Source organism: Borostomias antarcticus (genome assembly GCF_949987555.1).
Source record: "Borostomias antarcticus genome assembly, chromosome: 4".
In the NCBI taxonomy this organism is placed as follows: domain Eukaryota; kingdom Metazoa; phylum Chordata; class Actinopteri; order Stomiiformes; family Stomiidae; genus Borostomias; species Borostomias antarcticus.
The window spans coordinates 32,582,891-32,610,586 of NC_140237.1; the positions used below are offsets into that span (position 1 = coordinate 32,582,891).

Genomic DNA, 27,696 nt, shown 5'->3' on the forward strand with positions numbered 1-27,696 from the left:
ACGTTACCCACAGGCCTGCCACCGCTTACATAAGCCAAGTCCACTTTTAGTCCGGGAGTCAAAGGCTGTTATTTTGATGAGCCTGTTTTTGTTGAGTAAATTTTTTTTCTCTGCTGATTCTTGTAGCTTGGGGCTAGCCTTCCTTTTCAAAATACAGGAGGGTGCCGTGATATCCCTTGAGCATTTTCAGATATCAACAACCCCTGTATGCCCCAAATCCCAGAAATCTCATTTAAGAGATTTCCTGCAATTCAAATGCATCAAATTTGCTTCATTCAGTCCAATGTATATTCATTGGAGATCATGTACTATGTATTTGATTCTAAATGAATGACCCTTTTAGGCCATGGATGTGGATAAGAGCATTAAGAGCATACATTTGTAATTTGTAAATTGAGTATTAGAGTTTATCTGTTTTGAGCATAACCTTGGAGTCGGTAGCAACATTTCACAGTGACTGTACACCATACATGTGACAAATAAGGTTAGGGTTCAATTTCTGGATTCACCCCATTGAAACAGCAAACTATCTGATCAGTGAAAATCAAGCATAAGGGCAAGAGACCATATGTTTGGGTATCCAATAAATCATTCACTTGAACAAACAGTACAACCGTTGTTGCAAGAAAATAATGCTACAAGAACATTCAGTGCAACTGCACCTCATAAAATACGTAGGGTGTTAATGTACAATGCAAGACCTCCTGCTCACCCCTCTCTCCTCTCCCCTCTCTCATCTCTCCTCTCTCCTCTCTCCTCTCCCCTCTCCCCTCTCTCATCCCCCCTCTCTCCTCTCCCCTCTCTCATCTCCCCTCTCTCCTCTCCCCTCTCTCCTCTCCCCTCTCTCCTCTCCCCTCTCTCATCTCTCCTCTCCCCTCTCTCCTCTCCCCTCTCTCATCTCTCCTCTCCCCTCTCTCCTCTCCCCTCTCTCATCCCCCCTCTCTCCTCTCCCCTCTCTCATCTCCCCTCTCTCCTCTCTCCTCTCCCCTCTCTCCTCTCCCCTCTCTCCTCTCCCCTCTCTCATCTCCCCTCTCTCCTCTCTCCTCTCCCCTCTCTCATCTCCCCTCTCTCATCTCCCCTCTCTCATCTCCCCTCTCTCCTCTCCCCTCTCTCCTCTCTCCTCTCCCCTCTCTCATCCCCCCTCTCTCCTCTCCCCTCTCTCATCTCCCCTCTCTCATCCCCCCTCTCTCCTCTCCCCTCTCTCATCTCCCCTCTCTCCTCTCTCCTCTCCCCTCTCTCCTCACCCCTCTCTCCTCTCCCCTCTCTCTCTTTCCTCTCCTTTTGATGAGCTTGCCCCTCTGTCCTATAACACACCATACCCTTGGTACTAGAGCAGGCCTAAAAACCTACCTTTAAAAAAAAAAAAAAGGCCTTTGTCTCTTAAAATTGTGTTTTTTTTTGTTCAGTTTTGTTTTGTTATGCTATGCTTTTAAACATGTACCACTCTGAGATTTTAAAATTAAAAGTGTGTTACAGATCAAATGTATTATTATTATTATTAATAATAATAATAATAATAATAATATTATTATTATTATTAAATACCATGTAAACACAACTAAAAAGTTCAATGGGGCTTAACTAACACCTTTCAGAAATGATTTTCTTATGAATGAGAGTACCTGTTCGTCTTTTTAAACATTGACAAAATCAGATTGCCTGATAACACTGATTCTATTGTGCTTTGTACATACTTATCTCCTCTGATGAGGAACTTTATGGCTGTCTGAACTTCCTCAGTGCAGCCAACAGCATCTTAGCTGCAATAAGCATTGGACTGTGGTTTTAATTACATACACCATGCTGTTTATGCGAGTACAACAATAACAATCAAAGCCCATTTCAACTTTGAGTGATAATGAGCCTTAGAAAACCTTAACCTATTCCTGGACTTCTCTTGTCCTTCAATGCACTCTAGTCCTCATATTAAATGAACTTTTAACCTGAGCTGAAAGAGTCAAGCTTTAATAGAAGCTCACTTTTACACCCCGCAACCCTGTCTGGCAACTTCATGAATCACACAACCTCTTCTTTGTACAGTATATGCACTTTTATCACTTTTTTTCATCAAAAGTGTTTTCCTGGCATGGCCTAAAATTTATTTGGAAACAAATACATTGTATGTGCATTGGAGAAAGCATATTTGATATATTTGATATAAGTATTTTGCATTAAATCTCATAAATACAATTTTTTCTAAGATTTTGGGCATAAAGGGGTTAATACTGTATCTGAAAATGCTCAAGGGATATTACCGGGCACCCTGCTGTATTTTCAATCAGCAGAGAAAAAAAAACTTTACCCTACAAAACCTGGTTCAGCACCACGGCTCCCGGACCATTTCAGACCCAGGCGCTCCAGAAACTGTGAATATGTTAATCTGCATCTAACAAGGACATGCCTCTCTCCAGCCCAGATAGCAAGTGGATCTGGGCCATATACAGGCCAGATCTGGCCCTTGTGGCTTATTTCCGGCCCATATATGGCCCAGAATCATTCCACATCCGCTTGCTATCTGGGAGCAGTCCACACACACACTTCCTGCTCTGTCTATCAGGAGTTATTGATCAGTGTGTGCACCGGTCGAGTCGTCTCTGCTAGAGACCGTTCCTTTGTTGATCTCTGGCAGTCATGTGACGTGTCGTGATGTTGAAACAGTGTGGCACCCTGGGAAGACGCAGACAGCCTGCCCATGTGTGAAGTGATTCAAGCTGTTGGCCGAGCCCACGCACTGTGAGAGAAGAGTGGTGATCATTTCACCCGTTATATGTGGGAGGCTACAAGATTTGTGTGATGCTATATTCTGTGTTGATATTTCAGGGAATTATTTGGGGGGGGGATCAAAGGAATGAAATATCTGTGTCCATAAACAACTTCACTTGGATGTCATTTTGCCACCTTCATAGACTTGGGCTTGATGTACTATACGACCCCCCTGCCCTTCTGGTTCTGTTAGGCTCGGGTTCTCTCCCCTCCTGAGCCCCGCCCTGTTGGTCTCTGTGTTTGGGTGATTAGTCTCACCTGTCCCTCGTTTGGACCCACCTGCACGGCATTCTCCTCTGACCCTATAGAGCAGGGGTGTCAAACTCAAATACACAGTGGGCCAAAATTTTTAACTTGAACAAAGTCGCGGGCCAACATTGAACAAATGAAAATTTGAATATGGACCCAAACAAGTTTTTCTTTAACATTGAATATGGAACAAGCAATGCTTATTACCATACAATATATAGGCCTAACTTAATAGTGCAGACATGCAAAATCGAATACTGGCGGGCCAGCTCTAGTAGTCATTTGGTATTGCCTCGCGGGCCAAATATAATTACACTGCGGGCCAAATTTGGCCCGCGGGCCAGAGTTTGACACCCCTGTTATAGAGGGTTTTCACGGCCTGTCATCAGTCGGCCATGTTGGAGGTTGAAGCTACTGAATGTAGATAGCTAGATCAATAGACAGGTAGATAGACCTATCTATCTACCTATCTATCTAGTCGCTAAACCTAAGCTTAAACCTCCAACATGGCCGGCTGTGAAAACCCTCTATACTTCTGTTCATAGATATCTTGTTGCATGTTATCAATTTCCCTGTGGTCCTGGTTCACTTTTGGGATTAAAACCTCACTGAACCCTCTCAGCCTGCCTCAGAGTCTGCGTTAGGGTCCTATACCCCTGCAGCTATACGCAACCCCATGTGACATAACTTACTTCCACGCCGTCAGACGTGCATGCCTGGCCCTGGGTCTATTTCTGTGTGTGTGAGGGGGTGTCTGGTCGAGCCGGCTGTTCTTGACATTAGCATGCTTCAGGAGACAGGATGGCAAGGGTGTGGCTTCCTGTCTTCATCTCTCTATTCCTGTATCCCTCCATCTCTGCGGACCCCCTCGTCCTCTTTCAGAAGACCCTGCTGTCAGAGCACCCTTCTCCCAGTTCCCACACAGCTTCAATTGGGAATTTATTCAATGATGATGCAGCAGAACTCCAGTTCATTAGCTAAAATTAGCTCTGTGTGTCTTGTGAGGCTGTTGGATCGATCAAAATCTATGATAGTGAGACTATTATGAACACGGATAATGCCGTGTCAGCATAGTTGCCAGAGCAATGATTTCTGCTCTGTCTCTGCTGCTCTCTCTTTCTGCTCTCTCTCTGCTGTGTGAGTTGAATCCTTGAGAAAGCTGCCAATCCGCTCCACACGCTGTTACACTGCCTCTGACAAGGTTTACTATCCCAACCGCACACACACACACACGGTTTGCACTGAATAGAACAGCTTCTTCATGCTGCTGTGTTGAAAATACTCTGGAACAGAATGTCCGCTGATTAATTCATGAGCTGTTGACATGGGCAGAGTGTGACAGCAAATATGAAGGGTTATACAAATAAAATATAGTTCCACTGTATTCTGGAATAATATGCTTTTTCTAAATGAGGGTAGGCCTACGTAGTCCCTTGTGAATCCTGTGGAAAAATACATTATGCTGAGCTTACGTCAGCAAAACCTTTTTTAGACAATCTAATTTATTTTTCAGTTATTGTCTGGGGGATGGATGGAGAGCGACCATAAGTGAGGGTCAGATTGTGCAGTAAGGCAAGACAAGGCCAGTTTATCTGTAGAGCACATTTCAACAACAAGGCAATTCAAAGTCATTTACATGAGACATTAAAAGCATCAAGACAAAGTGCAAGAAACACATAAAAGGTCATATAAAACGAAATGCAAAAAATGGCATTTAAAACAAAATGCAGGAAAAATTAAATACAGGAATAAATGTTACAGTGCAGTGTATGAATTAATAATTATTATATATTATACATTTTTGAAAAAGCCTGTAGCCAGAATATCAAGGCAACAGGAGGAGGATTAAATATATTGTATGATGTCCTCCAGGGTTTTATGGTTGATCGGATAAAATTGTGTCATGATATTGATTTTAAGTGGACGCTGGGACAACACATATCCTGTACCTGATATGGAGGCACTGACTGCTTGTCTAATTTTCTGAATTTTGTCCGACTGTCTGAACTCTCAGACTGATGAGTCTATGGGGAGAACGAGAGGCCTACTGGTAGGCTAGTACAGAGTGAGACACCAGAGACGAGGGTCAGCTCTGTTTTGGAAACAGCACACTGTTATTACAATGGGAATGTATGCGGGCCCTTGTATAACGATGGAAACCTACCACAGTGTGGGAAAAAAAAACAAGATCCTCGAGATATGTTGCTTGTCAGATCCTTCCCTTTTTGTTGTCCTCTGAGCTGGTTCGCCACAGAGCCCATATATCAGAGTCAAAGTTCCCTGACATATTCCATTGACCTTTAAAAAAAACAAACTCTGGAATAAACAGACTATTGAAAAGAGAGACTTGCACTGGAACACTGCAGACCTCAAAGAAACCGGCGCTGCTTCCTGAGTATTGTGAATATGTGTCACAGAAGTGCCACTCAACCCTCAGAGGTGAATAGAGATGAGGTGTCCAATAGCTGTTGTGGTGTGATGAGTGAGTCACCGTGGGGGGCCTGGAGTGTCTAAGAGGAACAATACATCAATCAGCTGTCCTCACTGTAACTAATATTACTGAGTGAGTTGGGCCACACTCCAGGGTTGGGTCATCAGCAAGGGTCATCAGAGAGGAACACACAAGTGCACCGTGGGAGGTTCGCACCATTGAGAGGACTCATTGAAATGTCATCTATTCAATGTCATCCACTTTCCATTATGAAGGGGAGTGCTGTGTGACAGTCACCCAGCAGCGTGTTCAAAACCACAGAGGGTTTATATAAAAGACTCGTGGTTGAAGATCTGTGGTTTTGCTAACCATGAAGATGACTGACATGGACTTAGTCTTACCCTGACCTGACACGTCTGTGTTAAAGAGCATGTTTATTACCAATCATAAACACATGGACTGGTGCTCTTGGTTGGACTTGGGGTCAAAACTGAAGGACACAGCAGAAACCTGATGTGGAAATCCCAACCATGTCCTTTGATATCAAAACCAGAGATTGTTAAGAGGGCATAAGAAATATTCCATCTAATGTTATCTACATCCTGGTATTTTGACACTTGGTGATGCATCCAGAGTCCAGGTCCCAAGGAGGACATGTCTATTTATAAGAGCACTTTGACACAGCAGTGGAAGCCAGAGAGCTCTGGACATTCTCCAGAGCCGCTCCGATATGATTGGCTACACTCTATGGACACTAGCAGGAGGACTAATAAGTGGCTGTGACCAGTAGACGAAGGTCACAGCTATTGTAAATATGTGGATGTACATCCCGTGTACAGAATCCTTTATGCCCTTACTACAGTAACCAATCTTCTTTATTAATTTAAATAAGATCATTTAAGAACCGAATGATTTAATCCCTAAATCCTTCCCATTTAATCCAATAATCGAAGGAAATTCAGCGCCTCTGTTTCCAGTGGAGGAGTTGGAAGCTGAAGCTAGATGAACCCTCCTCCTGCCAACTCTCCTGCAACAGGTTTTAATTGGCCTTCCAGGAAAGAGAGGAGCATTTAATTGTGACCTTGTGATGTGCTAAGCTCCCGGTGCAGAGGGGCTGGGGTGGTGGGGGTGACAGCGGGGGAAGTTGGGGAGAGGAGAGGCTGGGGGGGGGGGGGCGTCCGGGGGAAGGGGGGGTGTATATTGGAATGTGGTGTTGAGATCCAAGAGGAGGGTGACACATTAGTGAGCCACATTGGTGGGTGTTAGTGTTGGGCTGATGAGCCACCAGCAGCTGGGGAGGGAGGGGGGAGGGGTTGGGGGTGGGGGGTCTCAGGAAGGAGGATATGTTTAGACCAGGGACAGTTACTAGGTGGGTGGGAGAGGAACTAAGTTGCAATGTTGATGTTGTTGAAAGTGTTGACGTGATGAAAGACGTGTCTCTTTGGTTACAATAAGCAGAGGTGGAATTACAGTGACGAATTACAAACTCTTGTTACAGTAATTGAGTAGCTTTTCTGTGTACTTTGTACTTTTAAAAAAAAAGTATTTTTCCAAGTTAGTAACTCTACTTAAGTACGTTTTGAATGAAGTATTACAGAAAATGTTAGTGCCTGGCATTCATCAATCAAGGTGTGTTCGAAATGTAGGCTAAGTGATCATGTTTATCAATGATAGGTTCACCCTTCAAAACGTGCGTTTTTATCCCAAAATCAATAGATTTGAATAGAATTGGTAAGTGATTGTAACTGTATGATGTTCTGCTACCTTCTTGCATTATCAAATGCAGCCAGGAGCAGTGGGCAGCCTCAACAGTGGCGTCCAAGTGCTCAGTCCAGGTCCTGGTCAGGGACCGGACTGAAGAGTATCTGTTCTTCTGCATGTTTTTCATTTTGGGTTCTTGAGAGGAAACCCTTGCGAACACGGGGAGAACATGACAACTCTGCACAGAAAAGCATGGAGACTTTGATGTGAGGCGACATTGCTAAGTGCTGAGGCGTGGGTGATTTTGTGGTTCAGTGAAGAGCGTGGAGGAAAAGACGTACAGGAAGTATGGTGGTACAACTTCCTTAATTCTCAACGGTACTTCGGTACCCTGCCGGGAGCTAGGATCGAACCAGGGGTCCTCAGCTGGCCGCTATACCCCCAGAATGAAAAATATCCCACTTGTCACGCAAAGAGAAAGAAGTGCTGTTCCTGGACATGTGCTGTGTGCTAGAAAGAGAGAGCGTGGAGGCAGGGGAGGCCATATGCACAGAGGAGGAAGAGGCCGCGTCTGAAAGATAAGGTGAGAATTCCTGCCCCATTTCAACGGCTCACATTCCGGCTCCAGAGGCAGTCCTCATGCAACGGCTGCCTATAACTCTGCCTTGTTAAAATTCCCACCTACTATACATACATTTCCTTTCTTTCTTTACAAATTCACTGCATGGAAAAGTAACTCAATTACTTTTAATCCTAGTACTTTTAAAATAAGCTTCTTTTTTCTTTTACTTGAGTCATTTAAAAAAAAAAACACAGTATTATTACTTCTACTTCACTGGTGTAACAGTGTTGAGTAGTTCGTAGTTTTGAGTAGGATATGTCAGTGCTCTTTACACCCCTGCTGATAAGTGACATTGACCTGGAATAAGCCTTGCCAATCCTCTCAGCCTATCACTGCTCCCGTCATGTTTGGAGCTGTTTACACACCTTTCAGTGGCTGCCAATGGAACAACACTGCATAGCAAGGTTTGCTCTGTTGTCACAGAGGGTGGAGGAAGAGACTTACAGGATGTATGATAGTACAACTTCCTTAACCAGTGCTACTGGTTGCTCTGTAGCTTAGCTAGTGAGGCGTCATAGCCGTGCCCTCCTCTCTCACAAAGCTGCAGGTCAGTTGGTGACACCAGCTGGTTGGCAGGCTTGTCCTGCTGGCCTGTGGATGGAATACTCCTGGACACGACAGCCACCGAGACTCAATAAACAGTGGTTTGGTTGGTGTCTTTTAAGGCCGTCTGGCTGTAGGCCTTTAATCTGCAACAACTCAGAGTCAAGCCATGTGTTGTGACTAAAATGGAGCTGCCAGAGAAGGGTTTGAAGTTGAATTTTAGCAGTGGCACAACAATAAACAGCTTATGGTTTAGAATGTTTCTGCTGTATCTGTCCTAGGCAAAAGGTCTGCCAAGCAAACCCACACAACCCCTTATATACCAATGAAGTATTGACCCCCCCTTGTAATACATATTTTATTGTATTACAACATGGAATCAAAATTTATTTTGTTAGTTTTTTTTGTCACTGACTAACACAAAGTACTCTATTCAAAACAGATCCGGGACAAGGTTCTGGGAAAGTACCAATCAGTTGAAGATTATAAGAAAATGTCCAAGGTATTGATATCTCCCAGAGCACAGTAGTACATCATAGGACAACGGAACTGTACTAAAATCTCACTTTTTTGGCCTCAGCATGTTTGGTGCAAGCCTAGCACTGCACATCAAGCCAAGAACACCATCCCTACCGTGAAACATGTTATCAGGATGCTTCTCTGCAGAAGGGAAGAGAAAACTCACAAAGATTTTTATTATTTGTAATTTATTAGAGCAGATCACAGAGCCGGCAGTAACATTTCACTGTGCATTGTACACTGTACTATATACGTCATGAATAAAATATGAATCTGATAGAGAACAAGATGGATGGAGGAACGTTGCAGAGACAACAGACAGTTCATCTTTCAGCAGGACAAAGACCCAGATAGGTTGGGGGGGGGGGGGTTGAATACTTATGGAATCAATTATTTTGTTTTTTATTTGTAATTAATTTATTTAAAATTTCACTGACACTCTGACAGAATACTTTTGTACATTTTGATTCCATGCTGTAATAAAATGTGAAAGTCCAATGAAGGTGAATAGCTTTTATATGCTGTATATGGTGGTCATTGGTGAGTACATTTAGCCGGCGATTCAGGCCTGGTTTTCCATGTTCCTCTGCAGTGTAACCGAGCTGCCCTGCCAGGACAGTAACACCGGACTGTGAGGGGGCAGGTCTGCCGTCAGCACATTTCCCTCCAGGACACAGTGTGCTCATGGCTGCAGAGCTAGAATACTGTCCCGACAACACACCCCTGAGCACAGCACTGCAGTGTTCAGTCAAGAACCTCTTAGGAGCCATCTTAAGAGCTATGTAAGGACCTCTTAGGAGCCATGTAAGGACAGGGCTCTACAAAGAGACCGGCTGCGTCTCTGAAGTCTAAGGTGACATCTACTTTGTACTGAATGTACTGTCTGCACACTAAACAGACCCACGAGTAGCTGCAATGGATTATGGGATAGGATAAAAAAAAAAAAAAAAAACAAGACGACAGACATCTTTGCTGGCAACTTTATTTTGAGATATTTTGTAGAACAGGGGAACAGATGATTACAAAAAATTGGAGAACCAGCATTTTAAAGGCAAAAAAAAGTCCATAAATGTTCTACATGCTACACTTTAATCTAATTTATCATGCTTGCTTGGAAAAAAGTATATATATAAATTTAATAAAAACATACAATTAAAATAAAATTAATGACGTACAATATACTTCACCATTAACTTTGTTTTAATGTACCTTCTGTTGTTTGCTTCCATGCACACAATTCTAACAATACATTTAGATTAAAAAAAAAAAAATTAAGACTCGTAGGCGCTTCTTTAATCCGTAAAGCAGTTTTTCCTCTCAAAAAACAACAACAATGCACCTATAAATTAAAAAAAAGAATGATTTCCTTAAGGACACAAACGATGGAAAATGGAAAGCTTCTTAACGTCTTTTACAACTTAAAAACAGATGAATTTGCGTCCTACCATTAATGAATGAACACATACACACACACATACACACACACACACACACATACACATACACCCATCATAGTGCCGAAATGAAAATGGAAGTCTGTTCAATGCCTCAATCTTCCAACAGTCACATTGAAATAACAAGTCTCAATGAAATAAATATCGCACATCTGCTAGAAATAAATAATGATGATGATGACAATGATGGTGGAAACACTTCACTATGGTTAATGCACAACTGATGAGAAGGTCACTATGTCATTGCATGTATGAGGATGGTCATGTGTGTAAAGCACTAGTTCGGCTTCCGAGTGTCTCTCGCGGCTGTTACCTTGAGGTAGATAACACATTTACAAAGGTCTACATTTAATGGTTGTTGCTGGCATCATGTGTCAAAATAAATTTACAGTATGATGGATTTTTAAGGAAGCGTTTTCCGGGGGGGAGGGGGGGGGGACGGGGACATAAATAAGTTACAAAGACTTGGTTTAAAAAAAAAAAAAGAAAAGAAAAGGACCCCAACCCCTTTGCCTGTGTCCCTGCCCTGAAAAGGCCGTCGGTCTGAAAGCACTTCCCCAGGCTACAGCGATGACGTCAGTGAATGTCTCCCACAATCCTCCTCTACCTCTTCACCATGTCCTCCCGCTAGCCAGGCCTAGCATCTCCTCTCCCCGACCCCCAACTAACTCTCCCCCAATCCGTCCGCCTTCCTCTCCCTCTCTCCGTTAGTCTACAGTACTCAAGTGTGCAAATGACATGCCAGTTTAGTGATGAGGGCATGGACATAAACTCAGGAAGGCCTAGTGAACAAGGCTCAGAGTGATGACCAACACTCTGCCAATTCATCAACTCACCCCTTTCAATTCATACTTCAAAATAAAACAAAACAATAACATAATATTCTTAAAAAGTAACCATACATAAAAAGGTATGAAATGATTCAAGTAAAATAACATACTATAATTATAAAACAAAATAAAAACAACAGTCCAGCCTAGATCTTCACTGCGAGGGCCTTGGGTTTTAATTCAGATGCTTGAAGATGCTGCTGTAGGTCTTGTGGGCGATCTGGGGGGAGCATTTGACCGCGGAGGGGGCGAGGGACGCCTGGATGGACTTGAGAGGCAAGTCGTCTGGACCGTCAAAGCCGGGCAGGGCCAGGGAGTCCAGCTGCATGTTAAACACGATCTCTCCGTTCCTACCCAGGAAGCCAGCGTCTGCCTCCCACTCCCTGCCCTCCGAGGGCTCTGGTTCTGGGGTCTCGGCGGTCTCTCCTACCCCCTCCTCCTTCCGGCTGAAAAGACGGTCCAGGTAGCTGGTGTAAGTGCTGTCCTTCTGGAGCTGTTCCTCTTTGCGGAGGTCCCAGCGCGGTGCGTCTATCAAGCAGCCACCCTCTTCTAAACGCTCGCCGCCGCCAAAGCTCTCCCAGGGATGAGCCGGCCTCACGCCGGACCCGCTGCCCCCCACGCCTCCCCCGAGCTGGGCAAGGTTGACCAGGCACTTCTCCTCCTTCTCCTGGCTGACGGACTTGGACACGGAGCCCGAGCGCGGAGCCTCCAGCTGGGAAACGGACGAGTTGAGCTCGTTCAGGAGGCCCACCTCACTCAGGAGGCCCACCTCGCCCAGGAGGCCCACCTCGCTCAGTAGGCCCACCTCGCCCAGGAGGCCCACCTCGCTCAGGAGGCCCACCTCCGGGCAGGGCTCCGGCTCCAGGCTCAGTTTGATGGTGCCAGCCATGAAGGAGTCAAAGTCAAAGCCCTGCTTCTGCTGGCTCGGAGCCGCGGTCTGCGCCTGGTTCTTCTCCTGCTCCTTGTCCTTCTCGACGGGGTTCTGGGTCTTCTCGGCCTCCTGCAGGGCTATCTGGGCCTTCACCAGCCCGTTCTTCTCACATTTGCTCTTGGCCTTCCAGTCGACCTTCTCCTTGCTCTGCTGCTCCTTCCAGTTGGAGAGGTCGATGATGAGCTTGGGCTCGTAGTAGTGGTTGACCTCGCTCTCCCTCCAGATGAGGTTGTCCAGGTAGGAGGGGGACACGGCCTTGTAATTACATGTGTGGTTGCACTCCTGGTCACAGTACTTGTTCTCGTGGTGGTCCTCCTGCCAGGAGTGCTCCGCGGTGAACATCGAGGAGTAATCGAAGGATGGCTCGTCCAGGAACTTCTCCCGGTCCCCGTCTGCGTACTTGCGAGGGTCCACCTGGAGGGAAGACATCAGGGTCAGGGGTCATGGTGCCAAACGCTTCTCACTTCTGTGTTTGTATACAGATTAATATCCAAAGAGATGTCATAACTGCTTTGCTGTGTGTGTGTGTGTGTGTGTGTGTCTTGTACACACCTGGACCTCCTCCTCGTCCGTGACGTCCGAGAGAGCGCGCGGGTCGACCTGGACCTCGTCCGGGTCGAGGGTGCTGTGCAGGTGCCAGTCCAGATCGGACAGCTGGCTGTCATGGTACCTGGGAGGGAGGGAGGAGCAGGACCGGTCAGTACACAGACGGACGAGCTCAATCTAACCAGACAAACTTCCACTCTCCTCTCTCCCTCAGACGACCTGTGTCCATGTGCGTTTTTTCATTTCGCCTTTATATAACTTAAGATTAGATTACATTTTATTGTGATCGCACGGAGTATAAGTCAAGGAACCACAAAATGCGGCACTCTGTGTGATGACAATAAAGTTGAATCTAATCTAAAGTTATAAAAAGGTGACATGAACAAAAAAAAACATGGACACGTTAGCACTATGCTTCAACAAGACGGTTTGGGTAAAAGAAACTCTTGAAAGACAGCCAAGACAGTACGTGTGTGCGTGTGTGTGTGTGTGCGTGCGTGTGTGTGTGTGTGCGTGCGTGTGTGTGCGTGTGTGTGCGTGCACCGTACCTGTCCCACGTGTGACTGTGGCTCTGGTCCATGAGCAGGATGTCGTCCACCTCGTCCTCTATGTGGAAGGGGTGCAGAGACACGGGCTCGTCCAGGGGGAAGGAGTAGTCAGCCATGTAGGGGTGGGCCAGGGCCTCCTCCGCAGTCAGACGGTCCATGGGGTGAAAGGTCAAGATCTTCTCCAGGAAGTCCAAGGCTGGGGGAGAGGAGAGATGGGTTTTTAAACGACACGAGACCGGGACATGTGCCTGCACAGCTGGCCCGTGTGTGCGTGTCCGTCTGTGTACTCTGACGTCAGGGAGAAGAAGCCTAGCCAAGCGGTGTGTGTGTGTGTGTGTATGTGTGTGTGTGTGCGTGCGTGCGTGTACTCACCCTGGGGGCTGACGTCGGGCAGGAGTCTAGCCAGCGGGGTGTGTGGCTGGGACATGTCGCTGCGGATGAAGACGGGGATGACGCTGTGCAGCTCCTGCCGGTCCTCCTCCCTCAGCACGGGGATGGACTCCAGGATCAGCTGCATCTGCTCCAGCTCATGAGCACCTGGGGGGGGGGGAGACATGTCAGATCATTAGATGAGACGTAGCAACCGACACACATCCTAACCAGGCGCCAGAACTGCTACCCCCCCCCCTCCCCTTCCCGTAACCAACACACATCCTAACAAGGCGCATGAACTGCCAACCCCCCCTCCCCCCCGCCCCGCCCCCCTTCCCGTAACCAACACACATCCTCATCAGGCACCAGAACTGCCAACCCCCCCCCCCCCCTCATACAACAACCAGGTCCCGTGCGACCAGCTTCTGTTGCCGTTATCGGAACTCCTTGATTCCCGCTGCCATAAAGATTTTAAACAAACAATGAAGAAGAACTCTTACTCGTGCCCTAAACGTGCCCAATGCCACTTTGCAGATAGTTTTGATTATTGATATGATTATTTTTATGATTCCCTGTGCTGGTTTTAGAAATGTACTGTATGTTCTTAGTCCGAGTTGTGTTGTGTTAACTTGTGTTGTTTGTTGAGCCAGTCTAAGGCCTGATTCATAGTCGACGTAAACCACGCAAGCTACGTTGTGAATGCAAGCTCCAACATGACTCGAGAGCTTGCGTTCTGTGTTTTGTTTTGTGGAAACGCAAGGAATTGCACTATTGCTTGCGTCAAGTGACAAATTTCGGCATGACACACGCAAGGACGCAACGCGATCATGCGTGGCGTTGTGAAGCTTGCGTTGCTTGCACTTATGTAGTTTGCGTCGACTATGAATCCGGCCTAAGACGATTTTCTGTCATGAATGTACTGGCTGATGTTTGCATTGCGTTCGCCCAGAACGGCTTTCGGGCTGAGTCAGTCGGTGAGTCAGCCACCGTCTCTGGTGTTTGCGCTACGCACACTGAAGAGGCGTGGTGCCCGTCTGTCTCCTAGGTGAAGGACGGGCCGCAGATACGGCTTAGGTGGCGCCGCCAGGGGCCACGTGCGCCACCCGAACGTGTCCCACATCACCTACATCACCTCCTTCGCTGACACGGGACACCCGCTTCACGGAATGTTGTGTGCGTGTGTCTGTGTGTGTGTCTGTCTGTGTGTATGTGTGTGTGTGCGTTGCCTGCGTCGAAGTGACACTGACCTGCGAAGAGCGTTTTCCCCGTCAGCATCTCGGCGAAGATGCAGCCGGCGGCCCACATGTCGATGGCTTTGGTGTAGTTGTTGGGAGACAGTAGCAGGCGAGGAGACCTGTACCACTTGGTCACCAGACCCTCTGAGAGATGACCCTGGAGGGAGGGAGGGAGGGAGGGAGGGAGGGAGGAAGGAGAGAAAGAAAGGGACGGTCAAACCGGGAGCTCGGAGAAAGAAAACGCCGAACGACTCATAAACGGGCCCGGCGGAGTGATTCACTTTGAAAACCCAGGAGGATGTCGTGAATCATCCCCGACGGTAACGTGACACAAGACGCTTCGCCAGTGACTCGTTGTTCGTGTGGCGCCTCTGCGTGGCGTCTTTCTCTCTCCGCCACCGTCAGACCGGCCTCTGTCTGACTCCTGCCTGGTCCTGGAGAAGTCCTGGAGAGACCTCTGTCTGACTCCTGCCTGGTCCTGGAGAGACCTCTGTCTGACTGCTGCCTGGTCCTGGAGAGACCTCTGTCTGACTCCTGCCTGGTCCTGGAGAGACCTCTGTCTGACTCCTGCCTGGTCCTGGAGAGGTCCTGGAGAGACCTGTCTGACTCCTGCATGGTCCTGGAGAGACCTCTGTCTGACTCCTGCCTGGTCCTGGAGAGACCTCTGTCTGACTCCTGCCTGGTCCTGGAGAGGTCCTGGAGAGACCTGTCTGACTCCTGCATGGTCCTGGAGAGACCTCTGTCTGACTCCTGCATGGTCTGTCATTCACCTCTGCCGTTGACACACACGCACACATACACACACCAAGCTCCATCCCTTCCTGAGCTCAATGGCCTTGACCTGGTCACATGGTAACCAGACCGACCGCCAGGCCTCAGTGGGGGAGGGAGGGAGAGAGGGAGGGAGGGAGAGAGGGAGGGAGGGAGAGAGAGAGAGAGAGGAGGAGAGAGAGAGAGAGAGAGAGAGAGAGGGAGGGAGGGAGAGAAAGAGAGAGGGAGAGAGGGAGAGAGGGAGAGAGGGGGAGAGAGAGAGAGAGAGAGAGAGAGAGAGAGAGAGAGCGAGAGCGAGAGCGAGAGAGAGAGAGAGAGAGAGAGAGAGAGAGCGAGAGCGAGAGAGAGGGAGGAAGGGAGAGATAAGAGATCAGACACGTGCAGGCCTCGTCAGCAGACCCCCGAGAGCAGGATAATCCCCCTCACACACACACACACGGCCGACAAACACACACACACACAAACGGCAGACAAATCAGTGACACCAATCTGCACTTCTGGGCCACTTCACTGTCGGCAACAATATGGCGCCTGCCCCATCTAGCCCCGGGAGTCTAGCGACTACAACACAAAGGGCCCAGCAGCGTGCGTACATGCGTGTGTCAGGGGGCCGAGGCCCGGTTAGCCGACACCCGGCCCTGCCTCCTGTCAACAGAGGACTCACTTTTACTGACGCACTCTCGTCACAATGCCTTATGTCATGACATTGTGAGGCACACAATCGGTGTGACTGCCCCCGCTAACCTAGTGACGGTGACGTGCCAGCCTAGCCTACATCCCCAGGAGGTGCCCCCCCTCCCCCTGGGGGTAACGGGATGTGCTCGTGTTACGCGGCGCAGAGCGCCTGGCTCTTTCGCGCGCCAGGGAAAACGATCCAGCCAATAAAAGGGTATTCTGAGCTGCACACGTAGGCGGGGTCGGGGCTCACGCCACCCAGGGGGGGGAAAGTGCAAGGCGGCAGCTTTTAAGCGACGGTCGGCAGATGGATCCCGGCCGAACGTCGATGCGTGGCCGTGGCGAAGCGACGAGAGAGCGAGCTAGTGAGCGGTGTTGCGCTGCAGTAGCAGACCTAGTCATGTATGTGTGCCATCCTCGGGCGCAGCATAGGGAGGATTTTTCGCAGCTACAGTAGAACTAGCCCACCTACTGAGGGGGCTAACTGCAATAAGTTCACACTCTCTAGAGAGAGTTTATCCTGACACACACGCACACACACTTCGAGGCTTATTGCCACTGTAATTCTCAATTCCAGAGGCACAGACAGGTTTCTTCAGACAGGCTTTCATTAACTGGAACAAGGTGACAATTTCTCCATGCGTGCGGGCCGTGGTGGAAGTGAGCTAAGGGGGGCCAGGGTGGTTTTTACAGAATCTGGTGAAGCTCGGGATTAGTATCTGGATTTCCTTGGAGAAACTCCCTGGCACTCGCTTCATTTAAAATCCCCTCTCTCTCTCACACACACACACACACACACACACGGGATGAGCTGTAGGCATGGCATTGTGGGTAAAAATGCCACTGGCACGTCAATTACAGAGATTGTCGGCCCGGTTAAGGCCGCTGCTCTCAGGGAGAGAGAGGAGAGAAAGAGAGAGAGAAAGAGAGAGAGAGAGGAGAGAGAGAGAGGAGAGAGAGGGAGGGAGGTGAGAGAGAGGAGAGAAAGAGAGAGGGAGAGAGAGGAAAGAAAGAGAGAGAGAGAGAGAGAGAGAGGAGAGAAAGAGAGACTGAACAAAGGCTCTCTCTCCAAACCACTCCGCTCCGGGGTACTGCGCTATCCCTGCTTCTCTGGAGCGCGGCGTCTTGTTGTTGGCGGTAGAACTGGGTCAGCGTGGGCACACTCGTCACACGGGGGGGGGGGACGCAAGTGGCACGACGTGCCGGATGCACGTGTGGCCAGATGACACCATCCCCTACCCCCCCCCTCGCCCCGCCCGAAACCTCCTTCTTAAATTAAGAAACTTTCCACCCGTACATTAGAAGCTGCAGTCTGCGAGACTTCCCTATGCTCATTCACACTGAGATATAGGCCAGGCTAACTAGCCCCCTATGGAGTATCCAAAGCCAAGTTGATAGATGAATAACGTCTATCCCGAGCTTAGCAAGCTGCCGTAGCACATCCTCACTTGGCAGCTGTTCCTTGTGCTAAATGTGAAATAGTTTTCCATTGTTTACGTCGTAACTTCCCGGAGCTAGGCTAGACTGAATTCCCGTCACGGACAGTGTAAGGGCTGGTTGGTTCTGACGTGTTGATACTCCAGATTCAGCTCCGCCTTCATAACACAAAGTCACGTTGCTGCCATTCTGATCAGAGGTAATGTCACTCAGCTAAATGGCACGCTAATCACGCATATTCGTGATTTATAGCTTCTTCAAGAAGAAGAAAGAAGAACAAGCAGGAAGAAGGAGAAGAAGGAAGAAGAAGGAAAGGAAGGAGCAGAAAGAAAAGGAAAAGAAGGAGAAGGAGAAGAAGGAGGAAGGAGAAGAAAGAAAAGAAGGAAAAGGAGAAGAAGAAGGAGGAGAAGAAGAAGAAGAGGAAGGAGGAGGAGAAGGGGGAGGAGGAGGAGAAGGAAGAGAAGGATTTACAGCCAATCTGCAGCGCTGTCCTACCACAGACTACACTTGGGCAAACACTGGTGAGCTAATGCCAAGATAAAGCCGGCCTTCGGCTCCCCCTAAGACCTGTGCTCTCGCTAAGACCGTGCTGCGCCAACGTCCTTGTCCTCTGGCCACAGCTACAAATCTGGTTAAGACTCCCACAGCAGGACAAAGAGCTGGGGGAGGGGGCGGGGGAAGGGGGGAGAGGCTGGATTCCTGCACGTGAATTCCTGTCATTCCTGAGCCGGGACCACAGCTAGGCCTGCGACTCTGCACCGAGGGTCTTGCACTGCCAGAGACGGCCTAGAGACACAACGGGACAGGCGCGCACGCACACACACACTACAGGCTTCAAGACTGTATGCAGGCGAGAATCATGCAGGCTAGGTCTATCTACCATCTGCACGGGGGGAAAAAAATAAACATCTATTCTCAACCCCTCCTGCCCATATCAAGGCTGTTAGCGAGGGGAGTCATGTATGACACATGCACGTTTTTGGGGCTGTGCCAGAGACCAAGGTTAGCTGCAACCCCCCCCCCCCCCCCCCACCGCCGCCATCTCTATATAGACGGTGACTGGGTCATTCAAATAGCATGCAGCTGGCTCGCACTCAGCCCAACCCAACCTGCTGAAACTGGTGACTGCTTGTGAAAGCAGCTTTGCCCTCAATGACTGCTTGTTTCCTGCCCAACAGTACGGGAATCAAGTGGTTCCCCACGCCTCCTCCACACGGGCCGTGGTGTGTGTGAGCGCGTCTGTGTGTGCGCGTGTGTGTGTCAGGGTGGGAGTCACACGACGGCCATGGAGGCATCATCTGATACAAGAAAGTGAATAAAGTAGGCTATTTATGTTTTATATGTCATTCGTGTTTATTATTTATTGGGCATAGAGAGCACTTATTGTATCTTATTTTGGTGGTAGAATTTCAGTAGACCATTCTGTTAAAGGGATCACTGAACTACAGTTTTAAAGTTATTTATTGGTAAGCTCCCAATCCTCTTATTTCACTCAATGGCCTTTGTGCCCTGGCACATGGCCTTTGTGCCCTAAAAAAAGTGAGTGACACCAAAGGCCAAATGGCTTTGCCCCTAAAATGATGAAATTCCTACCCTGGTGTGTGTGTTTGTGTGTGTGCAGGTCTCTTGGGGAATCAGTGCACTCCGGGGGGTTAAACGTGTGGATAGAGCAGAGCACCCCTCCCCAGGAGGCACCACACCCCTCCCCCTGATCAGCAGCTGGAGCCAGGGCACATGGAGCTGAGTAGGTGGGCGTGCCCCCACCCCCAGCCCCCAATCTGTGTTATCACAGCAGAGACAGAGAGAGAGAGAGAGAGAGAGAGAGAGAGCGAGAGAGAGAGCAGAAAGAGAAAGAGAGCAGAGAGAGAGAGAGCAGAGAGAGAGAGAGAGAGCAGAGAGAGAGCAGAGAGAGAGCAGAGAGAGAGAGCAGAGAGAGAGAGAGAGAGAAAGAGAGCAAAGAGAGAGAGAGAGAGAGCAGAGAGAGAGCAGAGCCGAGCCACGCTATGGGGGCCATACAGAGCGACGGGCCGCCTAGCTAAGCCTGACTGCGCAGTTCTCACCCTCAGCATACTGCAGGCTTGTCCACACGATAAAGCCAGTCACACACTGTTAAAACTACAAACACCCAGAGCTAAACACACAGGCTAGACACACACACACACAGAAAAGCTTACATCGGCAAAATGGCATTTTCAATACGGCTTTGCCTCCATTTCATCAACAAAGAAATTGCTTATGTGAGAAAACCCCTACAGCAGATGACAGGGGGCGGGGGGGGAGGAACCAGAGACTAAACCACCCCTACGTGCCTGAAACTCAGACTTCCCGCTGAACACCCCTTTCCAGTTCTCAGTAACACGCAAACTAGTCTCGCCTAAGCCGAGAGAATGAGTCATTTGAATGCCAATACAATACTTGAATTGCAACCAGAGCACAAAAAAAAGAGTGGCGCTGGGCTTACAGTCGGCTTGACCTGAAACACTGAGGGGTGTGTGTGTGTGTGTGGCCGCAGCCTAGCTTTAGAGGGTTCTGGGGCTCAGCCGGGCTGAAGGACTAGGTCACGTGATCTCCCAGCAGAGCAGACGGAGCGATGACTGATCGGAGACACGTGTTGGCGTCTGACTGCCCCCCCCCCCCACGCTCGGCTCACAGGAGCCCAAGCCGCTGGGAAAACCCACTGAACTGACTGAACACCGGATTCTCACAGACACGAGACATCGCCTGATTGCCTTGAACAGGAACCTCCTTATTTCCTTGCAGACAAGCAGCTATGGAGGGAAATGTATGGGGGCTTTACTGTATGCATTTCCCAGAATGCACATGGTGTGGTGAGTTAGAGTCTAACAGTGATGTACGGGAGCCCCCCCCACCCCGAACGGAAACATTGGTTCCAACAAGCCAGTTTATCAACATGGAAACGTTTCCCTTGGGAAGACCAAACGGAGGCGCAACTTCAGGGACCACATCCGCTCTTTGTTCACTTCCTGCTGAGAATTTGCGTCACCTGAGGGTGTGACACATTTCTGGGCAGTAACAGCCCATCAGCAAGATCTCTTTCCTCATAAGCAACCACACAGAACCGAAAAGATGTATGTAATCTTTCTTGTGCTATTTAATGTAACCCCTAAGCAATCCAATTCTAATGCAGATTCTGAAAATAACGTCCAGTCACCCCCAATAAAATAGCCGACTGATTCTGGTACAAGGTATTGTAGTGGAGTCAAGGCGATGTCCTTACCTTGTGTGAGTAGTGTGGGTCCATGATGCGAGCCAGCCCGAAGTCGCCTATCTTCAGCACCAGATCCTCGGTACTAACAAACAGGTTGGCAGGTTTCAGGTCTCTGTGCAGTACATTGGCAGAGTGGACGTACTTGAGGCCCCTGAGAAGCTGGTACATGAAGAGTCTGGCGTGGCCCTCAGACAAGAGGCCCCTCTCCAGGAGCTGGCATAGGTCTGTCTCCATGTACTCCTGCGCGATGTAGACCGAGTTCACCTCCGTCAGAGAGACCACGTCTTCCGTTAGTCTGCGACCGCTGGGGCCCAGGGTCTCGAACACCTGCGTGGACAGGGACCACAACAGGAAACCATAGTTAAGTCAATCCAAACACTGATGGAATTTAATTTCGAATTAGCTGTCAGTAGTCGCTGCTGCTCATACCTTGACAATGTTGTCGTGCTCAAGGCGTCTGATGATCTTGATCTCTCGGAGGGCGTGTTTCACACTCTGGGGATCCGTGAGAACAATCTTCTTGACAGCCACACGCTTGTCACAGTCCGTGTCCACGGCTGAGAACACCAGCCCGTTCCCCCCATAGCCTAAGGGCTTCAGGTCCATGTAGCGAGGCCCCAGGTCAAAACCATGGATGTTCATCAGGGACTCAAATTTCTCTGCCATCTTGAATAATTTGTTTTTCTACACAGGGGCTCCTGGCGTCCAACTGATTCCTGGCTGTTCTCTGCTAGGCTGACACAGGAGTTTGAGTATTTGGATTTCCCCAACGCAGAATTTGTAAATTATGTTTAAGTCTGTTTGAGGGAGGATGAACTAACTGACCCCGGCACAGAAGACTACTGTGTTCCCCCAGTCTAGCCCTCACTGTCTAATACAATGCCCTGATCTGTAGTCAGAGTGTCTCGTCATCTTGGGTAAGAAATGGAGCACAGATTACTAAATTTGTTCTCAAACTTGTGGCTTTTACTTCTTAGAAGACTGTTGCTCTCCTTCCAGGAGCACGGTGTGTAGTTCTTAGAAGACTAGTGTTTAAACGACTGCAATGGAATGGACTTTGATGCCAAAGAAAAGGTGTTTGAACTCAAGTGAAACTGTAAAAGCTTCTAGTTGCATCTTCACAGTGCAAATACATTCAGTGTATGACTGGTCCTGAGCAGCTTCATACTAATGTGCCCAAAAGCACAGAAATATAATATTTTTGTTTGTTTTTCTTTCTTCCTTTTTTAAACCACCTAATCTGAAACAAGTCTGGCCTTAAGTCTTCAAAGAATTGTCTACCCCTCAATGATCGGGTGGCTCAAGCTCACCACAGTCGCAATCAAAACTATCCTCCATTTTACATGGGCGTAACCTGAAAGACAAACAAACAAACAAAAAACAATTGAAGATGGACATCACAACATAAGAAGCAAAACAATTCCACTCAGTTAGCCAAGCTAGTTAGTTCGTCGTAAGGGCAAAGCAGACTCAAAGACTGATTAAGCATTTCTATTGATTTGCAGCTATATAATTTTACAAAAAGACCTATTTACTAGATTAAAAAAAAAAAGTTAGGAGTCTAATCTGGTATTCAAATTGACATCAGCATACAACAGCACAGACAACAGTGGCATGGACAATTAAGTATGCTAGAATCAAGACTTCAAAAGGTTTCTAAACTCTTTATCGAAGTAAGGCCAACTGGCTAAATATATATAGCCTAGTTCTCAGCTTCTTGAGTTGAACCATTCAATGTCATCATGGGGCTTGAAACTCCCACCCTTCCCCGTCTGCCAATCTTATCTGCTCTCCATCTGTCTGTAAGCAAGCATCGAGTTTACTCACAGCCGTGTAATGGATAGTAGACTTCAGTCAATGGCTATTTCCAGTAATACATCCAAGCTAGGTAGTAGCTAAACTTAGATTGGGCCCTTTCACTTCTGACTGGTCAACTCACGTCAACTTCTTAGCTATGGTACGCATTTGCAACCTCAACACGTTTCGAGTACCAGATCTGATCTGGATCACGTTGTTAGCTTGAGATGAGGAATTAGTCAACACAGCATTACATTTGGTCATATGAATAGCTAGCCAAGTTAACCAGAGATTTTGTATACAATTTAGAAATGGTCTTATCTGCCAAAAATACTAAATTACGTTACTAACATTGTTAAATAACCAGCCGGTGGTGGAGATTTAGCACTAGCTAACACTAAGGTTACAGCTAGACTAGTTACCTAGCTTGCAGGAAATCTATACCTAAGCACAAACGTAATGAGATAGATGTTGGCTAACGATAGAAAACAAACAACTATTAAACAAACAAAATATTAGATGGCTAGTTGGGTTAGCTACAATTTATCTCTAAACTGATCCACGACCGGGAGCCCAAATAGTGGCCTACTCGGGCCAGCCTGACATGGATAACAGGGGGCTAACGTTAGATATCTATACAGATAAATGGCCTTTTCCGTCATATGACTACCCAATATAACTATATTGTACATCTTACTAGCTAGCCGCATAAAGGTAACTAAAAACCAGCCGATATTCGCTGGTCTGAGCCTGAGCACGACGCGGTCCCGTGATATGAACAAAGGAGCCCGTTGTTAACGAGGTGGTCTTGTGGTGCGTTCGTTTAGAACTGGGAGGTGCAAATTGCGACTTGCTACTAGGAATGATTAAATAAAACACCGCATGAACTCGCACTTCCTCGTCGCAAATTCGGATATGTTTCTCAGCCCCCAGTTGCTCGAATGCACTAGATATAACTAGGTAACTGTGATATAATGGTATATAGCTCGAATGCACACAGGTCGGAGGTGGGTATTTTGCTACTTGCGACTTGCCACCTCCGACCACAAACGAACGCACCATTGGTCTCGTTGACTACGTGGTCGTCCTCCCAACACAAAGCCCTTGTCAACCAGTCCTCGAAAACGGACACAAATCGACATATATAGATGAACTAGGACGTAGATAACGACATATTAACATCACTGGAATCATGTTGAAGCACTTACTATTCTCGTCCGTCTCATTTGATATTATTTTCAAAGCGAAATTGGCTCTGAGTGCGCTTCGCTCTCACTCCCCTGCGACTCTGTTGCAATCGCCATTCAGACTGCTGAAGGCGGCAGAGCCTGCGTCAGAGTCGTTCAGCACAGGGGAGGAGGATGGAAGAAGGGAATATTTGGACCTGAGCGGTAAATTCAAAATCATAGTCTATATTTGTGCACATCAATTCCATATCAACTACATTTCAACGTTTTGTCCTTTTGTATGTCGTTTTATCCCTTTGTAGGCTAGGCTATGTCTTTTTTTTAATTGAAAACAGCAATTATCAGTGAACTCACGCGAATTAAATGTAGCCCTACTCTGCCACATTCATATTAACCATAGACACAATCCTATAGGTAGCTACTAGCCTACTACGAGTTTATAAACTGGGATAGCCTACCCCTGCACAATCAAAATAAATGTAGCCTACCACCAGCACCATCTATGGTAAAACGCAGTTTCAGCTTTCATACCTGCTCTTGCGCAAGTCTTGGTTGAGTAAAATGGTGGTATTCGCTAAGAAAATCCAGCATATCAAGAAAAAGTAAGAATTCCTGGGAAATTACCCAATAACACTAAAAAAACAACTATAGGTCTTTCTTCTGTTGACGCGATTGCAATCTCCTATTGCGCATGATTTTTTAGTTTTGTAGATTATTCCACACAGTAGTGCCTATTGCGTTTAGAGAGAGAATTCCATTGGACAGGTTATGCAGCGTGCATTTGGATGATCCATCTGGTGCGCACGCAGGACCTTTTGTCCCCCTTTCCATCACAATGGGATCTCCGCACACTGCGAATGCGATATCACCTTACACCCCACAATTCAGAACACAAAAATAATATGAAAAGTATCAAATATCAAGTCTTTAAAATTCAAAGAGCTGTTGGTTGGTCAAGGAGGTCCTTTCACCAGGACCCCAGCCTGGGACAAAATGATCTAGAGATGATGAATGAGCTGCAGCGTCACCACGCTGGTGAGAGTTGATGGGAGGTCCAGCGGTAGCTGCATCAGCTGATCAGCTGCAGTATCCGCTACCTCAGCTAGCGCAGACCATGTGAATACCCATGTGTCGTGGAATGCTGCAGAGGCAGACTGGGAGGCTACTCAACAGAACTGGGACTGCTGATGCGACAGACCGAGTGAGCTGCAGGTTAATGATGATGAGAGTTAGCCAGGTTAATGATGATGATGAGCTAAGTTACACTTGGGGCTGTTGTGGTTTTTGCTTCCTCAATGAACCTTTATCATAGAAAAAGAGCCAAATTGTATTTGATATTACCCTAGGTGCCGCACGCGCGCGCACACACACACACACACACACACACACACACACACACACACACACACACACACACACACACACACACACACACACACACACACACACTGTAGGTCCTTGCGTATATCTGAAGAAGAGTGGTAGCTTGAAATGTCACAAGTGGGGGTGTTGACTGTGCGGACTCTTTCTTTCCACTGTAAATGTTTTGCCACTCTGATCCTCTTGATAAGAGGGGTATTTAGTTCTGGCCTATACCCTTTGACCATCCATAGCCTAGTGCTGGACAGGATGTGGGTCAACAGGTGAGGCTCATCTCTCCCCTCCTTGTCAGAGTTGAGATAAACCCCTCTCACTCTCACTGTGTGAATGTCCCTCTCATTATAAGCTAACACAAGGGCCAGGCTACCTGTAGTGCAGTGTGTTATAGGGTAGGAGGAGGGAACAGCAGTGGCCAGTGAATCTGGTGCTGTGTGCAATGTGTCACTCTACTATGAAAGTAAACAGATGTGCAAGCAGAGTGATGAGGAGTGTTGAGGATGAGGATTGTTCATTTTTAGAAAGAAAGTCGTTTTTTTTATGAATGGTCATACAGCATATGACACACTCTTGCGCAATGAGGCGCGACACTGAGAACACACACACACACACACACACACACACACACACACACACACACACACACACACACACACGCACGCAGTATAGCGGCCACCGATTTAATGTATCCTCTTATTTATTCCATCCAAGCCATCCTCCTCCTCCTGGCCCTCAGCAGGCCAAGTCCAAGAGTTCTGAGTCCTCAGGGACAGGACAGGAGAGAGAGATCTGTTCTGCATGTTTTTATATTGGGGTTCTTTGGAGGAAACCCATGTGAGCGCAGGGGGAACACATGCAGAGTCCACACAGAAAGGCCCGGGAGATAGCCTGCCTGAGAACCGGACGCATGGGGAGAACATGCCCCTCAGTTCCAACGCGGGAATCGAACCCAGGACCTTCTCACTGAGAGGCGGGCGGCAGTGCAAAGCACCGAGCTACACAATTCATATATTTCACACAACTTCAACTGTGGCAAATATAACACTCAGGGTAATAATTTCTTATTTTTCAATGTATCCCTTGATTCCATTCTGTTGATCTAGCCTCTAGAACAGAGCAAGCTGTTGGGTGATAAAACACAACTGTTTTCAATTTACAAAGTTCGATATTATCTTGTTACGCAGATGCAACAGCCTGCGTGCTGTTGCTAAGGAAATCGTATCTATGCCCTGTGCTCTAGGTAATGTGACGCCCTTTTCTAAGACGGTCTTGTTTCCTTTACACAGAGCGTTCCCAGACTGTGAAGAATGGACCTGGAGTAGTGATGGTGAAAGGCTCGAAACATTCTGTTTACCCACGTCACCCTGGGGGTAACAGGAAGAACCAAGAGTAGCCCCACACAAGAATGTCGGAGGCTCGTCAACTGAAACTTTGACCGAGACTCAGCCCTAGACTCACCTTTACTTACCGTGGAGAGCGAGAAGCAGAGATAGGAGGAGATAGAGAGGCAGACATACTGTACAGAAGAGTGAATTCTCCAGTATTTCACCTATCAGCATACAGCTATTCTATTATACTGAACCATCAGCTACTGTACTATGTACTCATCAGCTACTGTACTCTACTATGTCTCCTGCAGGGCCTACTGCCATGTCATGCTGAGTGTGTAATCAGTCACAGCCCCTTACCCTGGTTAAAATCCTCCATGAGTGGCTGGGATAACATGGTTCAGTATTCGTTAATCCATGCAGGTATGCGTCAGAAGAGAGGGATATTCAACACTGCTAGTCCCCCGGACTGAGAGGTTGAGAGGGTTCAGTACAGCCAGCCAGTCCTGTCCTGAGTGGATGAAGCCAGTATCAACGTAGCCTGCTCTGTGTTTATTCTCAGAGCCTCAGTGATGTGTGAGCCTACTCCATGTGCCTCTGGGTGGGAGGTGGGGCTCCATGGAGAGTTAATATAGGCCAGGGCAGAGGGGGGAGGAGACCGCACTGTGTATGGTTTGGCCTGTCAGTGTGTCAGACGCAGTACCATAACAGACCACTGTCAACCTCTCTCTCTCTCTCTCTCTCTCTCTCTCTCTCAACCACTTTTCCCTGCTCTCTCTCTCTCTCTCTCTCTCAATCCCTTTTCCCTGCTCTCTCTCTCTCTCAATCACTTTTCATGTGCTCTCTCACTTTTTCCTGCTCTCTCTCTCTCTCCACCTCTCTCTCTCTCTCTCTCCACCTCTCTCTCTCTCCCCATCTCTCTCTCTCTCCACCTCTCTCTCTCTCTCTCTCTCTCTCTCCCTTTCTCTCTGTGTATTGTACTCTTTTTAGTTCATGACCTAGCCTACTGCACTTGATTTGTAGTCTCAGATCGTAAAGGACTGTGGGAGTAGCTTTGTTTCCTTGCACGTATCGGTGTGTGTGTGTGTTCGGTGTCCGTTACATGCTTTGTGGTTCGTTTTGTGAACTAAATAGGCTACAGTGTCACTTTT

General features: G+C 47.8%; 1 protein-coding gene across 2 annotated transcripts; it reads right to left on the minus strand.

Annotated features, from left to right (window-relative positions):
* Positions 1-10,852: 10,852 nt before the first annotated feature.
* Positions 10,853-27,127, minus strand: mapk6 (mitogen-activated protein kinase 6). 2 transcript variants are annotated; one of them, XM_084437205.1, is made up of 8 exons: positions 26,906-27,127; positions 21,286-22,210; positions 20,866-21,183; positions 14,757-14,901; positions 13,510-13,674; positions 13,138-13,333; positions 12,596-12,713; positions 10,853-12,457 (listed from the first exon to the last, which is right to left on the minus strand). In XM_084437205.1, the coding sequence occupies exons 2-8, from the start codon at positions 21,520-21,522 to the stop codon at positions 11,288-11,290; spliced, it is 2,349 nt and encodes a 782-aa protein (XP_084293331.1). In that variant the 5' UTR covers positions 21,523-22,210; positions 26,906-27,127; the 3' UTR covers positions 10,853-11,287. The 2 variants fall into 2 exon arrangements, with proteins under 2 accessions (XP_084293331.1, XP_084293332.1); XM_084437206.1 differs by lacking the exon at positions 26,906-27,127 and adding an exon at positions 23,862-23,957.
* Positions 27,128-27,696: the final 569 nt, after the last annotated feature.

Excerpts from the sequence above, each read along its gene's own strand:
- mapk6 (XM_084437205.1), bottom strand. The coding sequence starts at position 21,522 with ATGGCAGAGAAATTTGAGTCCCTGATGAACATCCATGGTTTTGACCTG. Across the intron at positions 13,675-14,756 it reads GGGGAAAACGCTCTTCGCAG|GTGCTCATGAGCTGGAGCAG; the intron begins GTCAGTGTCACT and ends CCCCCCCCCCAG. Across the intron at positions 12,458-12,595 it reads CGGACGAGGAGGAGGTCCAG|GTGGACCCTCGCAAGTACGC; the intron begins GTGTGTACAAGA and ends TCTTCCCTCCAG.